Genomic DNA, 21270 nt, shown 5'->3' with positions numbered 1-21270 from the left:
GGAACTAAGCTGATGAAATGCCACTCCAACGCTATTTGTGTTATTAACTTATTCCGCAAGTGATGACACTGTGCACGCTGAACTAGCGCCTCCAGCTGATGTGATTAGTGGCCAAATTGTCAGGGAAGCCAGAACAGAGATGAAGCGATATCTCGGATATCTAACAGTCCCATTGCCTGGCTGATATTTGGAGCAAAACTTTTTTCGTCTTGATTTTCACTGATTTACTTTTGTAGTGTAGATGGAAAGCTAGTTTTCATTTAAATATCATGTAACTTTATACTGTACTCCGTACATCCCCCCCATCTATTCTTGTGAAGAATTAATTACTATAAGGTATCACAATGTTCAAGGCCTGAGAGCTCATCTATTCAGCAGGGCGGTCCATGATAAGTGCGCCACAAAACACCTTATATCTCAAAGAACATCCCTAAAGCTTTTTAATTTTTCTTGCGCTTTTAACAAAACAGTAGCTCACAAGAACATCGAATCACTTGTAGTGAGTATCTTGCATCTCCTGCGCCGCAGATCCATCTAGCTCAACAAAGTTGTCGCTCTCGTTTGCATTGTGCTTGGATGCTAGTTCTGCTACCTCCTGCTGTGGTCGCCGCGGGACCTCTCGCATATGCGGTTGAAATGCTTCATGGTATGAAGATTTGGGTCTTCTGAAGTATCTACCGAATGCAATGAAGGCAAGAAGTAATATTATCGGGACACCGATGCCCACTCCGACGCCTAATCCCACCTTTGCATTTGAATTTAGCCCTTCTGCCGCTTGCGGTTCTATAGTCGCATCCGATGGACTGGGTGTTGTCGTAGAAGGTACAGTAATAGAGACACCGGTCTGGCCCGACGTGGTAGAAATTGACCTTGTTGATGTGATAGACTCATCTGTGGTTATATTGAAGTAGTGCGAGATAAAGTATTTGGGAGCGCCTCGATTAAACCAGAAGAAGAACACATTTGAGAAGCTCAAGTCGAAATCGTAGGTCTGCACGGTCCAGGTGAAGTTCGTCGGTGCATCCCTACTCGAGGCCGCTTTTCCGTTTGTCAGTCCTGCAGAACCACATCCAGTGAGCTAGAAGGATACGCACAGTACAAAACGCTGCCAAAAGTTGCTCCATCATTGGTGGGATATTGGTGCCAAATCGATATGTTGTAGACTGTGAATTCCGTTTTCCACGAGATTACCTGTTGTTCTCCAATCAACCAGACGGGGTTTCGTCCGCCTGGTGCTGGATTAAGGAATCTGTTCCTCTCTGGATTGAATCCGAGTACTCCGCCAGCAGCCACAAACAGATTGAGGAGGAGGGGCAAGAAACTACCCATGGTGAATAGTGAGATTTCTTTTTTTTTTTAAAAAAAAAAAATAAGGAAGTTTCTCAAGACATTGCCCCTAGTGAATTGGCACAATTAGGTCATAAACTGTCGGCGAGGACTCCGTCCATGAGTAGGGGAAAAAAAATTGTTGCAGGGAAGACTACGGAGTACACCATGTGCAATGCTCGGGTATATATCCGCCTCCCTGTTAGCGCTGCCTGCCTGCGGAGGACCAATCCATTGTCAAATCGCAGGCTATTGGATGGCAGTGCGGTACTTTTACATTGCAGATCCACCCGTGGTGCTGGGCAGTCCTGGTTACGAGATCGGCATGAACGGTTCTGACGGGCTGAGCGCAACAAGGTTGCATGCGAGCGCTATCCTGGAGAGGTCCCTGGCCCGGTTGATTTTCCGCGTCCCAAGCTGAAGGGTATCGAATTTGCACAAGAAAACGCAGAGGCAGGGCTAGCCAGTGACAAAGCCGTCAGCCAGACAGACAAACAACCCCAATAAACAGACTTGATACAGGCCGAAGATCGCCCCGTCAATACCGCGTGTGACTGGTTTCGAGCGAAGCGGTCCTGCGTTCCCAGACTTCCCCCGTCCGTGTGTGGAAGAGGATGCTGCTCGAAGCATGTGGCGTGTCCTCGGATTCCCCAGAGCCTCACAGCGGTAGTTATTAAGATTGACCAACTCAGAACTGAGAACACCGGCTGGTCCCCGGCGAGTGCGAAGGATGCAGCACTGCAACCTCCAACTTCCGTCCGTCACAGCCCGGTGGCTGTTGGGCTCGGCCAAGACATCGGGGGCCGCGGGGCCTTGGCGCAAGCAGTCAGTCCGGGCATTCCTTCCGCCTCCCCGTTTTGTGATTTTGCCCAGTCTTTGGTCCTTCAAACGGAGCGCTGGGCATTCGCGAGAGACTTAGATACGAATGGGCAAGCCTGGGGATTTTCTCTGCTCGTAGCCTGCTGCAGCCTCATTCTTCATGCTCTCCTGGGCATTCCTGGACAATGATAGGCGCGCATCATGGAGAATATACCGCTTGCTTGATGCTGCCCAGGCGAGCGAAACCTTCGCCTCTTGGCCCCGTCGGGAGCAGGACACGCGTATTGTCCATGTCCTGTCCGCACAGACTGGAGAAATCGTCTTGATGATTGAGATATAACTTTTCGCTTTTGGACCTCATATGGAACCTAGAGATATGTGGTCTGAATTCGTTACAGCCATGCATATTGGAATGTTGTTATTAAAAAGTCGGGATCCAGCCGAGTATACTCTCGGAGTGTCATAACTCATTGATGCGCTGTTTCGGATACTCGCTATACATACGCGCTTTTGTCCTTTGCTTTAAGGGGGATGGAGACTCGGCGCTAGCAGCTTATCAATCGGCGCAGTGCCACCAATGGTCCGTTGAAAATAACGGAAGGACAATATAATGGTCAGGGTTCGAAGGTCTCGGAGCAGAGTAACGGATCGAATTGTTCCTTCTGCTCGCTTGCGGAGCGTCTGTTAGATTATACCCCCTCTACCGGTGATTCAGGCGGTTATAACAGAGCCCAAAAAAGTGCATACGGGAAAGCCAGCAAAAGAGCAATGTTGTCATCGAAGGTTTCACATGCTTCTCATAGCTCTTCAGAACGCCTCTGGGCCTTGTCCTTTTCGCAGTTTGTTTCTCTCTTTGTCTTCCCCTGATCTGAGGTGCCCGGTTTGAAATACTACTTAGACAGACCAGGCAGACGATGTCCACCTAAAATATTAGTAAAAGGCACCTGGTCATGGCTTTCTCTGAGGTTGGCCTGCATAGCTAAACGCGGATATATGAGTAGATTCTCAATCATTATTGCAGAGTTAACAGTGATCATAGGGATATCGATCCTAGGGCTCCTACCAGCCTAGTCGAGCCGTTGAGAAAGCTGACGTCATTCGAAACAAGCTTCATGGCTGGTAGGAGTTTAACTGGCTACTCTGGTTAATAAGGAGTCAGGCCCGCGACCGAGAACGAACTACATCGTGGGAACAATGGAGAGTCTGGGGCCCACGATTTGCTGCTGACAATACTATGTGACCTACGAAGTACTGTGAAATCTGTGAGTGGTTGTGAATTTGTAAACAAGAGATGTAGGAGTCGCTCTGGATAGCCGGATATTGTGACCCCTTGGATTTCCTGTCTTCATTTTGAAGCTTGAAATTATATGACTTCGGAGGTCCTCCCATAGTGCGGAGTCGTCTCGGTGTTCTCCCGTGAGTCATGGGCCGTGGCGAGTCTAAACAAGCCAGTGGCTAAATCGGAGTTATGAGTTCCGATGGGAGACACTTCAAGACAGCCAGCTAAAATGCACAGACCCGATACAAGCGAAGGGATCCTGGAATCCACCTGACGATGACACTTCGTACCCTGAATTGACTCTATGGACGCCAAGTGGAATTCCAGCGAAACGCCTAAGGTGATTTTGAAACCTCGTAAGCTTCAGCTGAGTGTATGCTGAGCCTTGACTCACCAGGTTCATTCCAAGAAACCATGTCGGAAGACAGCGGCAACAAACCAACTACCACCAGCTTAACTCCATTCCCTGGCAGCCCGGAACCTTACAGCATTTTTGATAAAACACAAAAAGTGTTGATTGTTCTCATAGTCTCAGCTGCCGCAACCTGTGAGTGCAGGGCATCGTTTGGTGGTAGATAAAGCATCTGGCTAAAGGATTTCAAGTCTCCGCGATAGCATCAAACATTTACTTTCCAGCCCTTCTGGCAATCGCTCACGATTTCAATGTTTCTATCGAGCTTATCAACCTCACGATTACCTCGTATCTGTTGTTTCAAGGCATCTCACCCAGCCTCTGGGGTCCAATATCTGATGTTAAGGGCCGTCGGACGGCATACGCCTGCACCCTGATTGTAGCAATCGGTGCGTGTGTTGGTCTTGCGAAGGCCAAGAACTATGCTACCCTGATCATTTTGAGGTGTCTGCAGAGCGCAGGCAGTGCCAGCACGATCGCCATTGGCTCCGGCGTGGTAGGCGATATCACCACACGCGCTGACCGCGGAGGCTACATGGGATTCTTCCAGGCAGGATTGTTGGTTCCTATTGCAGTGGGTCCAGTGATAGGGGGAGCTCTTGCTGGAGCTCTCGGGTGGAGAGCTATATTCTGGTTCCTTACCATCTACAGCACTGCTTTATTCCTACTGACCATGCTTCTGCTTCCTGAAACGCTCAGGTCCATTGTTGCGAATGGAGGTTGCACCCCATCGAATTGGTTCGCCCGATACCCGCTCAATATCTACCAACGGCTCACCAGAGTGACTTGGAACCCGAAAGAAGCGCATAAACAGTTGACCACCACAAAACGCGTTCAAGTTCTCGGGCCATTTCGAATCCTCATCAGAAAAGATGCAGCTCCAATAATTGTGTTTCTTGCCATCTACTTCGCCGTCTGGCAAATGAGTATTACCGCCATGTCCACTCTCTTCGGGGAGCTATATGGTCTATCTGAGTTTCATATCGGCTTGACGTTCATTGCAAATGGTACAGGCGGTATAATTGGCACGGTGATTACCGGTAAGATTTTGGACATCGACTACCGTCATGTTCAGGCCAAATATACAAGCCATCACGGACTGACGGAACCGGGAAGCACTCGACCCAGGGTAATCCGGGAAAACGACGATTTTCCGCTAGAGGATGCCCGTCTGCGTCGCATTTACATTTTCTTGTTATTGCAATGTATGTCGATTCTACTCTTTGGCTGGACAGTCCAATTTCCGGAAAATGTCCACATCGCGGCTCCCATTGTTTCCACTTTCATCACGGGTTGGACAGCTGTATCTATACAAGCAATCGTCACGACGTATTTGGTCGACCTCTTTCCCGACCAGAGCGCCGCCGCTACCGCGAGCTTGAACCTCGCCAGATGCTTGTTCTCGGCCGGGGGGGCAAGCTTTGTGATCCCGATGGTAAATGGCGTTGGAGCCGGAGTGGCATTCACGATCTGTGTTGTGGTACAGATTGTTGCGGTGGCCGGACTAATCGTGCAGTGTAAATATGCTAGAAAATGGAGGAAGAGACGAGAAAACATGGACTAAACTGTTGGTGACGGGATGACATTCGCAGGCCTACGTAGGTTTGGACGCGAAAATAAGCAAAGCTGGATAAGCCTATGTTACAGTCCAGAACGGGGCCAAGACAGGGCACGTAGATAGGCAAGAAATCATTTTTTTTCGCTAGAGAATATATTGTATATACATACATACACTCATCGTGGTCTATTATTATCATCTTTTGCACTTAGAATTGGATTGGGATAAGTTTTCCCTCGGGAAAGCTACTGCGATAGGCTCCTTCACCAAATTGATCCCATCTCACGGGGTATATTTGTATCTCATGGGGGAGTAGGGGAGATGAAATATCCAACGGTGCGAGCACCACATAGTCAGATGTATATCGGAATGCCTCCTCCTCCTGCTACTGCTGTTGCTGCTACTGCTTAGAATATCGTAAGGGGTCAAAAAGAGCTCAAGACGTTATTCCCGCCAATAGCGCTTCCGGGCCTCAACCGCCAACTGAACGACTAAACACAACAGCAGGCCGGGCTACAACACACTAGGTACTCTGCAGTAAACGGACAAGAGAACCTGCAGAGATGAGTCATATCCTAGAACAGTGAAATTTTCAACACTTCTGCTCTTTTGTCGAAGATTTTTCTCGTGGTTCGGCGTGTCAGTTGGAGTTAGCGGGTATTATGTAACTAAGGTAGTTAGCCAGGTGTACGTAGGTGGCGGGTGCGTAGTTAACTAGCTAGTTAACCAGTTCGTGGAACCGGGAGCTCGATGGAGCCTCTCTCTCCAGCTCTTCAACACAAGGCAGCGGAGGGATGTCGGTATGCGCTGCAACGACAACAATAATAACACATAACACTAGCATGGACGATGCTTCCATTTGTCTTCCTGGAGATTGAACTCTGCTTTCTCAATTCTCCCCAGCAACCTATTCCTCCTCCCCTCAATGCTAGTTTCACTTCCGGTTGACTGTGTGAAGAGCAAATAGCACCCCAGTGCTTTACGGTCAGCGATGGAGATTTCTCTCGATGGCGCCGTTGGCCAGAATCTGGCAGATGAACCACACGGCGCTGAATTTTCTGAGGTTGGTTGTCTGTGGCACAATCGCAACTACCTTTGCTGATATGAGAGCCGCCCTCTCTTCTGACGCAGCTTCAATTCGCAATTGCTGAAAGTCCTAAGAATGAAAAACCGGATGATCCTAGTGATGATTCTTCACCACCGGTTCATTTAGCTTCGGCATTTTCAAGCGCCCCTAAGTCTGCAATCTCGACTCCGTCTTCAAAATCTTCGTGTCCTCCTCCTCCTTCGAGACCTCCAACAAAGAAAGAGCTACTGCTTAACAATTTAGACAATTTCATTCCTGTTGGAATCCTGAAGGTCTTCGATCCTTCTTCGGTGACCCGCTCCAAAGACACAGACTTTTTGCTGGCAGAAGTCAACAAATTGCTACAGGCTGGATGGGTTCGGACTTCCATTTATGAGGACGGAAACTATCCTGGGTGGAAGGCTATCCGTATATATGTCTTACCAGAGGATGTTGGAAGATCAATTATTCAGCGTTCTAGTACAGCCTTCCGTCGCTCATTGAGGGTTGTCATGTCGAGATTGGATACCTCTCCTGAGGCATGGACTGGCAATTTTGACCCCTTAGCGGAGCATTCAGTTAATTCAAAGACCGAGGATGAATCATTATTCTACATCTTCAATACGCTCGAGTCACCAAATCCGAACGTTGATTCTGTACCCGACTTTTGGGCGCGGTTGGCCATGGCATCGGCTCTCAAAGGGAACTCTGATAGCGATGCTGGTAAGAATGTGGGGATACGAGGTCTCAAGACTCCTCTGTATCCATACCAACGTCGCTCTGTCGCATTCATGATCCAGAAAGAGTCCGAGCCTGGAGAATACCCTGACCCAAGGTTGCAAGCTTTCAAAGGGCCCACTGGGCGAACGTATTACTATGATCGGGAAGAAGGCGCAATTACTCGTGATCAACGTCTTTATTCTGGGCCATGTGGAGGTGAGACTTTTTCAGCTGCGGATAATGTTGCTTTCGCTAACTGAGCTTGCCACAATAATAGGGGTTCTTGCAGAAACTATGGGTTACGGGAAAACGCTAATATGTCTAGCTGTTATCCTTGCGACGAAAGGTTATTTTCCGCGAATACCCTCCACCCATCTACAAGAATTGCACCCTGTGAGAGCGAAAACTGGCTCTCTGTTTGAAATGACTGCATCTGCAGTGGGGCGTTTTTCAGTGCCATGGAAATCCTACTTTGAGCATTTGAATGACTTGGGCATGCACTACGTAAACTGTACTCGTGCTTGCGAGCATAGTCAAGGCTCATATACGGTCATCCAGGCTCCAAAGTCCAGCAATCGCATGGGAATTAAATCCAGTTATTTGCGACTTGCATCTGGGACTCTAGTCATAGTTCCACCGAATCTGGTTGACCATTGGCTCCATGAAATCGAAAAGCACACTGAGGGATTGAAAGTCTTGGTTTTGAGGGACGTGTCTGATCGATTACCCCCAGCTGATGAGCTTCTTCAATACGATATTGTTCTCTTTGCGAGATCTCGGTTTGAAAAGGAGAAGGCCGGTTTTGAGCACCACTGGGCAATATACGATTCACCTCTAAAAGAACTCCATTGGCTTCGAATTATCGTTGATGAAGGCCATAACTTCGCCAGTAGTGGTGGAAAATCAAATGCCATCCATTTTCTAGAAATGCTACATGTCGAACGTCGGTGGGTGGTCTCTGGAACTCCTTCGGATGGGATGTATGGTGTGGAGGTCAGCCTTGCATCGCAAGAAACCCTCCCCGAAATGGCCATGAAGGACGACGAACGAGCTGCGGGTATCCTGAAATCTAGGAAGGATGCGAGTGGCATCATTGACGAAGAATTGAAAAATCTGGATAGATTAAAACGAATTGTAATTGATTTCCTCCGTCTGAAGCCTTGGGCCAACTCGCGTGCCCAAGACCCAGCGAATTGGTCAAAGTACATGACGCCAAAAGGCGTGGATGGCAAACGGACGATGGCGACGTCGCTTCGATCAACCCTCCAGTCAATTGTTGTGCGGCACCGTACTGAAGATATCAACAAAGATCTGGTTTTACCAAACCTCAGTAACAAGGTTGTGTACTTGGAGCCCACTTTCCATGATAAACTGTCCCTCAACATGTTTATTTTCCATCTGGTTGTCAATGCCATTACATCCGAGCGTACTGATAGGGACTATATGTTCCACCCGAGAAACAGAAAGCATCTCGCCACTCTGATCAACAATCTGAGATATGCAGGCTTTTGGTGGACGGGTTTCGACAGGAAAGACGTTGAGGTGACCCTTGACGTCGCCAGGAAATATCTAGCCGCGAACGTTGATAGAATGACCAGATCCGATTTGGATCTCCTTTGTGAAGGGATTCATATTGCAGAAAAAACGATTTCCTGTCCTTCCTGGAATGCCTTTAGTCAATTTGATGAACTTGGCGTATTCATTCGAAACTTCCCCGAATACGCACGGCCTATGTGGTCCCTTGATGATTCGGAGGAACACCAGGAGCCACTGTTGTTAGGTATTTCTCAGGCAAGGGATGCGCAGAGATTTATTACAGCGCGCCTCTGCGCTGAGAACCCGGCCGAGGGTATAGCTGGGGCAGGAATAAAAACAAAGCGAGAGATGCGACGGAGACTAGATAACCCCACTGATTTAAAATCTCAGAGAGGATCCCCTACCAAACCTCAGGCAGAATCTGCCGCAAGCAATGCCAAAACAAACGATTACCTCATTCACCGACCAAGGCCGGAAAAGCTCCCGAAGGCACAGAAATTTTCCAGGTTCAAGACCCTCCCCGCCGAATCACCGCTCGCAAAAGCTCAAGTTGTTGCTACGACGTCTGCAAAACTGAGCTACCTGTTAGACCGTGTCTTCGAGCTTCAAAGTGAGGAAAAGATAATTATTTTCTACGAAAATAATAACAATGCTTTCTGGGTTGCAGAAGGCCTTGAAATGCTGGGCGTGGAGTTCCGAATTTACGCAAGCACCCTTAAACCGAAATTGAAAGCCGAGTACCTCGCGCTGTTCAATAATAGCGAATGCGTGCGTGTTCTGCTAATGGACCTCCGTCAGGCTTCCCATGGATTACATCTGGCGAGTGCTTCTCGCATCTTTATTATCAACCCGATATGGGACCCAAATATCGAAAGCCAAGCCATTAAGCGAGCCCATCGTATATCCCAGATGAAACCAGTTTACGTGGAAACACTAGTTTTGAAAGATACTCTTGAAGATAAAATGCTACGACGAAGGAAGCAAATGACGAATATTGAGATGCAGCATGCCGAAAAAGACCTGTTGGATGACCGCACGATGAGCTCTATTATAAAAGAGGAAGGTTTTATCCCAGTTTCAGAAGACGAGAAAGATAGCGAGTCCGCGTATATGAAGAATAAGCCTGGTTTCTTCGACCGACATAAAATGCCAATTCCGGACAATTTCAATGACAAGAAGCCCCCACGCCCAGTAATACAGCCATCCCCTCGTCGCCGGACCCCAGCGAAGGGAAATAATAAAGTCTCGGAACCCATGCCTTTCTTAGACTCAGACGTGACTCCTGGCTCTGGGAGAGGTAACAAACGGCAAATAACCACAACCGAAGAAGTGGTGACTGATGATGGCATTGTTATGATGGCGCCTAGAACACCAGGCCCTCGCAAACGAAGAGCCACGTCCCATCTAACCTATTCGAACGCAGGTAATAACGAAAATGCGGTCAGTTCTAATGGCGAATCTTCATCTCCGGTACTCGATATATCGGATATTTCGGGAGTGTTTAGTACCGTTCATGCAACCTCGGGACCAAACAATTCACTGGAGGATCCTTTTTTAGCACCAGACCAGCCTATAGTCTCTGCTTCCTTCTTTCTCAGTGCTCCAGCTAATTGAATCAAGCCGTTGGCAATATCCAGTCAATTGGTTGAGGAGGTTGCAAAGCATTCAACCCTTGGAAAGGGGTTCATTTCACGAATTGGCCGGTATTGTACCGCCAATGCAAGCCCGTCACTTCTCAGTTGAGAACCTTTCGGGATGTTGGTTGGGTTTTGTGCCATGGAGAAGAGATAAAGTGGATGAAAGAATGGAAGAGAAAAGTGCAAAAAACGAAACCGTCATTGGAGAATACAGGACCTATGCTGACGCAATTTCTTGAACAGTGTATAAATTGTTTCAGGAAAGACTGTTTATTTGTATCTACGGAATAATTTCTCCGTACGTAGAGCTCCAGGATTGCTAAGCTGAGTGAGAACTTAGACATTGGTTTCCCCATTTCAAAGGCCTTGGTAGTCTCTCGTAGACAAGCAAGTCATGCCATCGACGACAAGTCAGTAGACATCAATGGAATTACAGTGCCAGAAAACGCTCCTTGTAGGCCTATCGGGCCCTTCATCAAGCGGTAAAACCACGCTCGCGCGACTGTTGCGGACCGTATTTACCCCGCCATCAACAGAGGGTAATGGAGATGTAACAGCAACGACAAGGCCGTTTGTTCTCCATCAAGATGACTTCTACAGGCCGGATGACCAGTAAGTGCTATTAAGATAGTTAATTACTTTATCGAACCTTCACCACGTCTAAGCTTTACTTCTATGCTTGCTAATATTCGCCCCGAAATAGGATCCCTGTGGTCACAACGTCCTCCGGCAAGCTTGTCCAGGACTGGGACACTATCGATGCCCTCGATATCTCGCAGTTCGAGGCGACGTTAGCATATATCCGCGATCATGGCCATTTACCCGCTGGTATCAAAAGCAAGGAAGACCTGAACGATGCCACAGACTCGGGAGTTAGCGGGGAGACCGTGCGCTTGTTCAGAGAACAAGTTGCCCAACGCCTGCGTGATCTTGCTCTCGAGGAACAACGTAAAAGAAGCACTGCGGGTTCGGACAGGAAATATGCTAGGGACACATCTAGCTTCATCTCTCTCGCCTTGATTGATGGCTTCTTGCTCTACGCACCTCCCCACGACCGCTCCCACCCGCTTCGCAAGATCAACGACACAATTGATATACCGTTTTTTCTACCAGCTACTTACACTCTTCTCAAGAAAAGACGAGAGAGTCGGACCGGCTATGTAACCATTGGCCCCGCACCAACACCAAAGCCATCATCTCAGAGACAAGCTGATAAGCAGCAGCTGGAACAAGAAGAAAACAGAGATGTCAATACTTATACTCCCGTGGAAACTAATTTCTGGACGGATCCACCAGGATATGTGGATGATATTGTTTGGCCACGGTACATTAGGGACCATGCATGGTTATTACTTCCTGAATCTACACAACTGGGTGAGAATGTGGAGGATCTGAAGAGAGTCGTTGGTGAAGGGAAGAATCTGAGGGATGATATGGGTGTCCTCGTTGCACCGGGGAACGGAGAATGCCTCATGGAGGAATTGCTTCGTTGGGCTGTTGATGAGGTTCTAAAAGGAGTTGAAAACATGTTTCGATGACAGAAACTTGTGCCGATTCTAGACTAGTAGAGCCACATCTACATATAACTTATATACCCCTTTGGCCATTTTTCTATCCGAAATTTTGTATGGATATTCCCCAAACAACCTAAATATATATACCGAAATGTGCTCTCGCTCGACGACTCATCATTGCATGTATGCATTCATTAAAATGTTTAGGTATTTTGGGTGATTAGAACCAAAGAATGATGACTTTTTCAATTTATACCCGTTTTTGAGATTTCTTTAGAGAGACTTGCGAATAATGTTGCGGGATTACTGAACAGCGCTCGGCGACTTAAGCGAGCCCACCACGGCCTCCAACGGCACCGAGAGCAGCCTTCTGCGCTTTTGAGATATTGCCCTTGGGAAGAGGCTTGGCATTGGTTTTTGTGGGAGCAGGCAAGAAACCAATCTCCACGAGATATGCGAGATAAAGTCCGATAAGCTCTTCCGTCACACCGCTTCCGCCCGACAGGTCCTTTCCGGACCACTTGGCATCGGCACGGAGCGCAGCAGCGGCATTGGCATCATCGAGTTCGGGTGCTCTCGTATTAGATGGGAGATCAGCTGTTACGAAGTGATAGAGAGGCATTCTGTGATGTTTCGTTAGAAAAGGCTAGTAAACGGGGAAAAGTTGATGGACCTACAGGGCATGTTGAGCAATTGTGTTGCGGTCGCCATCATTAACGTAACGTTCCAAGTAACTTGCCCATGGCACATAATCAACCTGTGGCACATCGTAACCGTATGTCTGTATCGCACCTAAAAACTGGTTGAATCGCAGACGAGGATGACTGGTGACGTGCGCAACGGATAGTTCAGAGTGTGGAGGGGAAAATGCTGAAGCTACAACAACCCTTGCAACATGGTCAACTGGCACCATGTTAACCGTGTTGTTGATATTAGGCCTGGCAGAGAGCTGGATACAGCCTTTAATCATCCGTACCAGGAAGTCATCGGTATTCGTGGCTATAACAAATTGGATAAGCAATTGCCTCCCCAAGGGCAGAATCAAATTTCACTTACTTCCAGTTTCTGAATCGCCAGTAACATAACCAGGTCGGATAATGGCACCCTTCAGTCCTCGTCGACCAGCTTCCCTTACAAGGTATTCTCCAACCCATTTGCTTTGACCATATCCAGTACCCAATCCGGTGCTACTACCAGCGAGGTTATCGGACTCGCTAATTCCAGCTCCGCCTGCATCGACAATGCGTTCTGATTCATCAACAAAGTAGTTCGTGTCCAACACACTTGTAGAACTAACGAAACCGTATTGTTTGGCTTTGCCTTCAGCACAAAGTTTCAAAGAATCGATGGTACCAAGCACATTGGGACCCCTCAAGTTGGCATAGGGATACACCCAATGAACAAGCGCCCCGTTGTGAATCACAACGTCCACTCGGTTGGTAAGGTCCTTCCAAAGGTCGTCGGAAAAGCCGAACTTCTCATCGCCAAGGTTTCCTTGGACACATTGGAGTCTATTGACCCATTCTTCAGACCAAGAACCATATGCCTGACAAGTTGACCGGACGCGTTCAAGCGCCGCCTCTGGTGACTTGGCTCGAACAAGAGCAACGACGTTAACAGATGGATTGGCCCTGGAAAGAAGTTCCCTGAGAACAAATGCACCAAGGAAACCAGTCGCACCAGTTAAGAAAACGGTACAGTTATCACGCAAAACAGGCTCTGCTGACGAGGGAAACTGCTTTGGAAGAGAGTCCACAAGCTTCTTCGCATCTTCGGAATACTCATTTGCGGAATCGACCTGGGTAGACGTCCGGGTTTCTGAGTCGCCAAGTTGGTCGTGGCTGGTAAATGATTCAATGTCTTGTAGACGGGCAATCTCATTACCAAAAGCTCTGAGAGTAGGGCTCCGGAAAATAGCACTCATACTGAGATCAATGTTTCTCCACTTTCGCCTCAGCTGAAAAAACATTTGCTGTGCAAGAATACTGTGGCCACCAAGATCAAAGAATGAGTCGTTTGGCCCAATCATCCTTGCTGAGATGTTTGGAATGAGTTTAGCCCAGATTTGTGCCAGAGCCAGCTCTGTTTCAGACAGCTTCTGTAGGACAGACGATCTACGTCGCGGGGCGGCGGCGCTCAACTCGGCAGTATCTGGGAATGGCAGGGCAGGCTTATCGACTTTGCCGTTGGGATTAAGAGGCATGCGCTTGAGTGGAATAATAACTGTGGGTACGGCATAGCTGGGGAGTTTGCCTCTAAGGTATTCTCTTGCATCTTCCCGCAGCGGCCGGAATCGCCTTAACATTCCGACCATTCCTTCAGCCGAGTCATCATCTTTCAAGCCCCTTGCCTCCAGCCACGAAGCCCATTTGCTCATCTGTGGAACGATATAGCTCACTAGGGTTGGCTCTTCAAACTTGTCTCTTCGTACGAGCGTCACATTCTCTCGGACTAATGGATGTCTTGAAAGATGTGTATCAATTTCTCCAAGCTCAATTCGAAAACCTCGGATCTTCACCTGGTCATCGGCTCGGCCAGAGCATTCGACTTCGCCGGTAGGAGTATATCTTCCGAGATCACCACTTCGATAGAGACGATCTCTGGGTCCAACGTAGAATTCTCGCCAAGGCTCATTGGCTGCCCCCTTTTGTTGTTCCTGCTCAAGGTCTTTCCACACCTGTGGATCTATAAACCAGTTGGACAAAAATTTCTTCTCGTTCAACTCGGGTGCTCCAAGATACCCTTCAGCAAGGCCACCGGCTCTCACGTAGATTTCGCCCACTTCACCCACCGCGCAAAGTTTAGTTCGGTCGAAACGATTCACCACCAGCAATTGGACATCAACCATGCCTTTACCAGCTGGAATGACGTCCTTCATCATATCAAGATATGACTCCTGGCTCGCATACGATGGGATTTCAAAATAACTCACAGCACGTTGAGTCTCAGTGGTACCATACATGTTCACAATATTGACATTTGGGGCGAGGGCCTGGAGCGACATACAATCTCTCTTGATCAGGATGTCACCAACGAAAAATGCGTGGTGTAAAGATGGGAACTGAGCAGTAGCACCTCCGACAAGTATCTGACCCATAGCTGGTGTCAGATGAGTAACAGTGGCCTTGTACTCGCGCATCCATTCTGCTAATTTTTCGTTTTGAATATCTTCCCTAGAAGGAACAAGGAGCATAGCTCCTAGGAAAAGAGGGGTAAAAATGTCTCGTTGTACTGGATCATGGGCGATACCGCTCAAAAGTGTAAAGCGGTCGTTCTCAGAGAGTTTGAAAGTCTTCGACATCCAAGGGAAATAGTAGGCAAGCGAAAAATGCCTTCCACGCACACCTTTTGGTCGACCTTCTGAACCAGATGTAAAAGAAAGAGTAGGTGTGGAATCTGGCCCAACTACCACGCCGACCGGTTTGGCCTTTAAGGCTACCTGAGGTTGCAATACATCATTTCCGTTGATCGATCCCCCTTGCAAGGATCCATCATTCCGCAGTGCCAGAGCCGGGATCTCCGTTCGAAGTTCCAAGTTGCCATCGATGAAGCTGCGGACCTTCTCTGTTAATTCACCGGCATCCTGTGTGGCCTTTTCAATGTTGATCAGAGCTCGAGGTCTGGCAACGTCTAGGTAGATGACTTGTCTATCTGGAGGATACGCAGGGTCGATCACCGAGAATGTCGCTCCGGCCTTTAGAATACCCATGATAGCAACGACAAGATCGACGCCGCGGTGCGCATACACCATAACGACCTCACCTCTTTGTATCCTTGATTGGAGCAGGTGGTGACCAAGGATATTAGACGCCTCATGGATTTGCCTATAAGTAAACTCCCGTTGCGGAGAGCTGTGGGACTTCGTTTCGACAACGCACAGTTTATCCGGATGTTTTTCTGCATTTCTAGCAAATATATCTTGAATTGCCCCACGGAATTCAGACCAATGTAAATCTTTGGTTGGATCTGGAAGCATCTGCCTCTGGCTTTCCGTGAGAAATTCGACCCTGCCAATAGCTTCGTCCGGGTTGTTCGACGCGTTACGAATCAATTGAACGAGCTGGGTCAGAATGGTGGATATTCTAGCGCTGGAGAATAGACGCTGGTTATAGTAACCTCCGAGTTCCAATTCTCCATCATCCGACGGGCTTCCGGGAGCAACGTTAAGGACAAGATCGGTGGTATCAAACGTATTGGCAGGATACTCTTGTGACTTCGCAGGAGCTTCATATGCGGCAAAACGGAATAAAATTGGCGTGCGTTCTGACTTGTTCTCCTTCTGGATATAAGTTCTCAACGTTCTTAGGGGGACAATGTCAGAAACGCCTTGGGCAAACGCCTCTGAAACTCTGGAATATAGCTTCGCAAACGATTCATTCTGCGAAATAGGCACACGTAACACAAACGAGCGCCCGTCACTCTCCGAACTTGTTCCCAACGCAATATCTTCATCTCCGGTTAACCGGCTCACGAGGACCACGAATGCGGTGAGAAAAACAAGGAAACCGGAATCACTGGGCCCGGAGAGCTTGCTGATAGCTGCCTGGACTTCGGAAGAGAGCTTCAACGACTCGAAAGCTTCAATTGCGCGCTTTGAAACATCGGGGCCGGAAGGGGTCGTCTCCGGGTAGTCTCGCGTGAGCGGCGATACGGTCAAATTCTTGAGTCTCTGAGCCCACCTAGTGAGGCGGTCTTGCACGGAAGCCCCCTCAGCACCCATGGCGATAGGTCATACACAGGCAATGAGGAGTGCTTCCTGTTGGATGTGAGTTCCAGCAGCAGTGACTCACCTGCGGAGGGGTAGAAATCCTATAAATTTCCCGCGGCCACTTTTTTGTGCTTATCTAAGCGGAGCTGTCTCTCCGGGATCGGAAGTCTGTTTTCACCGCAAATCAAGGCCAACCCCACCGCCCGCTGCAAAAGGTTCACCGCTTCACCACCTCATATCTTGAAGTATGGAGAAGCTTCGCTTTCCATTTGGCTAACTATATGTATGTACATACATTAGGGATGGACATGCAGCATCGCAACAGCAAGGCTCATCCACTGCTAACTAACCCCCCGGAAGCTCCGCTCTCTCTTTGTTCGAGAGCTCTGCGGCCCCCTTGCTTCCGTCGAGCTCGCCGAAGCCACGATATTCAGGTTTAGTGCCGCTGACCGCATTGTAGCTATGGCCGGCGTGCACGGCCCTGCCTCTTCTTCTATTTTTAACTATACACCACCAGAGACCAAGAGCACTCAGAACCGCGACAGCTCCGGCAGCAACCCCAACGCCGACACCGATACGCAAGGCGGAAGACGATCCATTTTTGGGTTCTGGGTCCGAGTCTCCGCTGGCGCTTGGTGCCCCTCCCTGTGGACTCGAGGGCGTTGAATCTTGGGCTGAGCTGGGGCTGGGCGTCGACGTCGTGGCTGATGTCGTTGACGTAGATGGAAATACTCCGGCAGTCGCTATTGTATTCGGTTCTCCGAGATCTATTTTCTGGGACTCCTGTCTTTGGCAACAGTCCTCTGCTGAGCAGCAATACCGCGAGGAAGTTTCTCCGCATCGCATCACGTACTCGCCGCCGCCTGGGTTTTCTATACGTGATTCAGACAGAACATTCAGGGTTGCACGAGTCAAGGTAGTTGTTTGAGCGCTCTCTCACCTTTCACACAGTGACCCTGGCATTCTGGAGACTTCCACGTCTTGTCCGTACATGTCCCTCGTATAAACTTCAACGTATTCCCGCCAACCCCACGATGCCAATGAGCCGGCTGGCAGAGTTTGTTTGAAGTGCACAGGAATCCTGGCTGACAGCATGCACTCTCACCACCGTCAGCACTGCAGGGGCGGTCGTTGGAGAGGGTTCCATCCGGTGTGTAACATAGTTGCGATGACACCGGATGCGCCCAGTGGGCGACCACTAACAAGGCTATCGCAAATCTGTGGAGCGACATATCCTATCATCCATTCCGGTCTAGAAGTTGAGTTTCGCAGAAAAGAGAGGGAGAGAGCGAATGTGAATGAACGTGGACGGCAAACGTCTGCAAGAAAGGGTGTAAAATTGTAGCTCTCGAGCCATCCATTCGCAGTGGCTGGTACGGATGATCCGCTGTCTTTAGTACTCCGTAAGGCGGAGGATTTTAGCAAGGTTCAGGCTCGCTCCTCTTTTTGTTTGACAGGGGGACAGGCCGAATGACAAGGCCCAGCGAGTCTGCAGAACAGTCGCCGGGAACTGTGGTTGGAAGAGCTGCAGCAACCTTCATAACTCCGCCGTTTATTGGTGGACAGCCCGGGTGTCGATATATTAAATTATTATTACCACTATTACTCCGTAGTTATTTTTATTTTTATTTTTATTTACTCCGTACTCCCACTGCAGTCAACCCCTACGACTCAGACGTAGTAGAGTTAGATCAATGAGAATACAGGCCGCCCCGTAATTACCACTTCTATTATTTGAGACAGCATGCGTAGGGAGCATAAATACAGCACAGTCGCCGTCAGCTCTGATAGCGTACGGAGTGGTCCTATACGCTTGTTCATCTGCTTTTGAATATGATTTTATGTCTTGGGCTTTGTCACCTCACCCAATGAGCAAACAACGCCCGTCGGCGGGGAGAAAGAGACGTTTCTTTCATTGGAGCGGCTTCGTAGAACGATAACACACTTGCGACGATATTGGCTTGCCTTACGGAGGAGCGTGAATCAGTTTTCCCACTGTCAGCGCTGGGAGATTTTCGAAGCAGCAACCTGGAGAGTGGGTGATATTAATATATGATGCTCCGTCTCGCTATCTGCGAAGCTGAGCCATCGCCGATCACAAACAGCGGGCGTCCGCGCCAAACAACCAAGTTTACCTGAGGTCCAGCCCTTAGGTAGGTAGCCCTGTTGGTTGCTGCCGGAATATGAATTTATCCGGCGATCAAGGTTTATTTACGCCTAGCCCTCTTTGGCCTAGCGCACAGTGCCAGCTTCAGGAGCTTGCGCGGGATCCACCCGGCGGGCAAATGACGACGGCACGCTCGAAAAAAAATGGCCGGCCGGATCGTGGTTAAAGGTGGGCTGCAAGGTCGATGACATTCTCTTCTGCCCTGGTTCTCACGCGATGACACCTCCCTTGTCGTTACGCACTGAGCCAGTTCTCGGCGCTTCCATCCGTTTAATCTGATTGCTACCGTGCTACGACCACAGTCCTTCAAGATGATTTCCTACCGGAGTTCGGGTCTATTTACCGTCATAGTATTCTTTGCAATACTTCTCTTGATCCTCTCCACCACGCCAGAGCCCGCGAAATTGACGGCCAACCTGGAAGACAAGGCTGGTTCTCTCGCAGAGTATATACCAAGGCCGAAGCTACCAAAACTTGACGACTTCAGATTCAACCTTCTTCCGCCCGCTGCGCACAAGCCCCCAGAACAAAAGAACAGCACCGGTGGAGGCTCAAAATGGTACAGCCATTGGCAGTGGCTCAATCCGTTTTCGTCCTCTATCACCTTGGACGAAGATAGATCCGTACTCCCTCCGCTTCGACTCCGCCTGCCCGTGTATACCTATTACGACGCCGTGTCGAAGAAGGATAAGGCGCTGGCGGAGGCTGACAGAAAATTGCTTCTTGCATGGAGGAGAGCATGGTTTGCCCAGGGTTTTCGTCCCATGGTCCTCGGACCCCAGGATGCCATGAAAAATCCCTTATATAAATCTTTTCATGCAGCGGGTCTAGACGACGGTCTTAGAGTAGAGTTCATGGCGTGGCTGGCATGGGAAAATATGGGAACGGGCGTGTTTGCTGATTGGCAATGTTTCCCCATGGCCCATTATGACGACGATTTCATTTCGTACCTACGGCGAGGCTCGATCCCTGAGAAGATAACTCGCATCAACGGCCTTGGCTCAGCGTTATTCTCCGGGGAAAAAACTCACATTAACAAGGCTATCAAAGATGCTTCGAGGAACCCAAAACTGAATGGGGCAAAATCTGTGATTGAGCTTGTTAATGAAGACACATTTAGAGCGGAGAACACCACCGCCATTGCCTACTATGGTTCAGCTGCCATCACGTCAAAGTACCCGTCGGTTGCTGAGAAGTTCGAGAAATCGACAACGGAGGGGCGGCTTGCGCTTTTGGATATGATCAATTCTCATCTACAAATTAGCTTTCAAAGTGCTTTCAGCTCCGGAATTTCGGTGCTCAAACCATTTCCTGACTACACTACAGCTCTCGTCGGACCTGGTGTTCGACTTGCAACCCTTCTTGCAGAGTGCATGCCACTGCAGATGCCCCCATCCTGCCCGCCGAACAACCCCAAATGCCAACTGTGCACCGATGCTGGGCGAATGAAAATTGCCCAGCCTGATGGGTATAAAAACAGTTCGGCATTATTCACGATTGGAATTATTCCACATCCTTACACTCTTTCTACTTTAAGAAAAGGCGATGATAATATCACAGCGGCGTATATTCGCCGTGAGACTGAGCGAGACCCTTGGCTGATTGCTTCGACCAAGCAGTTTCTCGGCTTAGAACGGGACGCGACCTCCCGAGTGGTCCCGTTCAAAGATGTTGTTGCCGGAGATCATGGGATGTCCCGTGGCCTGTGGTTCACTGTCGAAATGCTCCCAGCAAAGAATGAAGAAGAAAGCCTACCTACGAGTGTCCTAGACGAATTGGACTGGCACTTTGGCTTTGTAATTCCTCGAAAGACTCGACTAGAAAGAACGAAAGAGAAGAATGTACCCTCCGGAGAGAAGGCCAAACAGGACCAGCCAAAAGAGGATAAGAACACGCATAGGAATGGGAAGTTGAGCAGGGAGAATGAGTTAATCGAGAAGGCTCGAAATTTGCTGAGAAACGACCCGAAGAATATTCATATCAAGTCTGTCACCGAAGCCTGGAATCTTGCCGATACTGAGGTTTGGAGATTTGTGCGGGCTTATAGGTAATTTGAGATCATGTTTCGCTGTGTGTAGGACAGTGCTGACATTTTATCCTCAGAGCTAGAAGCGTTGTCGAGCGGAAGAAGTGGGAGGAGGAAGAGAAGGGCTTTGCGGGCTCTTAAGGGAAATCTGGCTTCCCTTGTTCATCATACATTATCAAGGTCATGTTGAATGCCATGTAATGGCGAGTTACCAACGCGACAGGCCGCGATTTTTGATCAAGGCTCGATAATACAGTCCTTGGGAGCGCCGCCTATTGGCTTTTTGAACGCTTACGAGCGAACGAATGATGGATACAATTTCTCTTGGTAAACTTTTTTTTTTTTTTTTTTAAACATCCACGGATGTAACAAGCCATATATATGTATAGGATTATGTACGGAGTACAGTGGATAGATGTCCCACCAAACTTATATAGAATTTCTTTGGGCTATACTCCGTACGGAGTACTCTGTATTTTGTTCCACCAAGTGGGATCTTCAT

General features: G+C 48.8%; 7 protein-coding genes across 7 annotated transcripts; 4 read left to right on the top strand and 3 right to left on the bottom strand.

The window, feature by feature from the left end:
* Nucleotides 1-241: 241 nt before the first annotated feature.
* On the bottom strand, nt 242-1604 carry D8B26_001712 (uncharacterized protein). Its single transcript, XM_003065685.2, has 2 exons — nt 1095-1604; nt 242-1038 (listed from the first exon to the last, which is right to left on the bottom strand). Exons 1-2 carry the CDS (start codon nt 1327-1329, stop codon nt 491-493), a joined length of 783 nt encoding a protein of 260 aa, XP_003065731.1. The 5' UTR covers nt 1330-1604; the 3' UTR covers nt 242-490.
* A 2195-nt stretch (nt 1605-3799) lies between these two features.
* D8B26_001711 (uncharacterized protein) lies at nt 3800-5544 on the top strand (the record flags this gene model as incomplete). Its single annotated transcript, XM_003065684.2, has 2 exons — nt 3800-3971; nt 4028-5544. The coding sequence occupies 2 exons, from the start codon at nt 3800-3802 to the stop codon at nt 5398-5400; spliced, it is 1545 nt and encodes a 514-aa protein (XP_003065730.1). The 3' UTR covers nt 5401-5544.
* A 634-nt stretch (nt 5545-6178) lies between these two features.
* On the top strand, nt 6179-10356 carry D8B26_001710 (uncharacterized protein). The gene is made up of 3 exons (XM_003065683.2): nt 6179-6457; nt 6526-7396; nt 7458-10356. The coding sequence occupies exons 1-3, from the start codon at nt 6386-6388 to the stop codon at nt 10328-10330; spliced, it is 3816 nt and encodes a 1271-aa protein (XP_003065729.2). The 5' UTR covers nt 6179-6385; the 3' UTR covers nt 10331-10356.
* Nucleotides 10357-10777: 421 nt separating this feature from the next.
* On the top strand, nt 10778-12036 carry NRK1 (ribosylnicotinamide kinase; the record flags this gene model as incomplete). The annotated part of the gene is made up of 2 exons (XM_003065682.2): nt 10778-10965; nt 11057-12036. 2 exons carry the CDS (start codon nt 10778-10780, stop codon nt 11889-11891), a joined length of 1023 nt encoding a protein of 340 aa, XP_003065728.1. The 3' UTR covers nt 11892-12036.
* Nucleotides 11057-16648, bottom strand: LYS2 (large subunit of alpha-aminoadipate reductase). The gene is made up of 3 exons (XM_003065681.2): nt 12924-16648; nt 12545-12866; nt 11057-12490 (listed from the first exon to the last, which is right to left on the bottom strand). Exons 1-3 carry the CDS (start codon nt 16585-16587, stop codon nt 12193-12195), a joined length of 4284 nt encoding a protein of 1427 aa, XP_003065727.1. The 5' UTR covers nt 16588-16648; the 3' UTR covers nt 11057-12192.
* A 144-nt stretch (nt 16649-16792) lies between these two features.
* On the bottom strand, nt 16793-17421 carry D8B26_001707 (uncharacterized protein; the record flags this gene model as incomplete). Its single annotated transcript, XM_066123620.1, has 2 exons — nt 16793-16848; nt 16926-17421. The coding sequence occupies 2 exons, from the start codon at nt 17419-17421 to the stop codon at nt 16793-16795; spliced, it is 552 nt and encodes a 183-aa protein (XP_065979695.1).
* Nucleotides 17422-18870: 1449 nt separating this feature from the next.
* Nucleotides 18871-21218, top strand: D8B26_001706 (uncharacterized protein). Its single transcript, XM_003065680.2, has 2 exons — nt 18871-20789; nt 20846-21218. Exons 1-2 carry the CDS (start codon nt 19054-19056, stop codon nt 20907-20909), a joined length of 1800 nt encoding a protein of 599 aa, XP_003065726.1. The 5' UTR covers nt 18871-19053; the 3' UTR covers nt 20910-21218.
* The last annotated feature ends 52 nt before the right edge of the window (nt 21219-21270 follow it).

This window comes from Coccidioides posadasii, chromosome 1 (assembly GCF_018416015.2).
Source record: "Coccidioides posadasii str. Silveira chromosome 1, complete sequence".
Lineage (NCBI taxonomy): Eukaryota > Fungi > Ascomycota > Eurotiomycetes > Onygenales > Onygenaceae > Coccidioides > Coccidioides posadasii.
Note: the sequence above shows the minus strand (reverse complement) of the source record. Positions and strands in the feature narration are given on the sequence as shown.

Bases quoted from the DNA above. Each gene is read 5' to 3' on its own strand.
- D8B26_001712 (XM_003065685.2), bottom strand. From the start codon at position 1,329: ATGGGTAGTTTCTTGCCCCTCCTCCTCAATCTGTTTGTGGCTGCTGGC. The intron at 1,039-1,094 runs GTGCGTATCCTT...CAAACGGAAAAG, and splicing joins TTTTGGCAGCGTTTTGTACT to CGGCCTCGAGTAGGGATGCA.
- D8B26_001710 (XM_003065683.2), top strand. From the start codon at position 6,386: ATGGAGATTTCTCTCGATGGCGCCGTTGGCCAGAATCTGGCAGATGAA. The intron at 6,458-6,525 runs GTTGGTTGTCTG...CTTCTGACGCAG, and splicing joins ACGGCGCTGAATTTTCTGAG to CTTCAATTCGCAATTGCTGA. The intron at 7,397-7,457 runs GTGAGACTTTTT...CCACAATAATAG, and splicing joins TTATTCTGGGCCATGTGGAG to GGGTTCTTGCAGAAACTATG.
- LYS2 (XM_003065681.2), bottom strand. From the start codon at position 16,587: ATGGGTGCTGAGGGGGCTTCCGTGCAAGACCGCCTCACTAGGTGGGCT. The intron at 12,867-12,923 runs GTAAGTGAAATT...AATTTGTTATAG, and splicing joins TGGCGATTCAGAAACTGGAA to CCACGAATACCGATGACTTC. The intron at 12,491-12,544 runs GTAGGTCCATCA...GAAACATCACAG, and splicing joins ACAATTGCTCAACATGCCCT to AATGCCTCTCTATCACTTCG.
- D8B26_001706 (XM_003065680.2), top strand. From the start codon at position 19,054: ATGATTTCCTACCGGAGTTCGGGTCTATTTACCGTCATAGTATTCTTT. The intron at 20,790-20,845 runs GTAATTTGAGAT...TTTTATCCTCAG, and splicing joins AGATTTGTGCGGGCTTATAG to AGCTAGAAGCGTTGTCGAGC.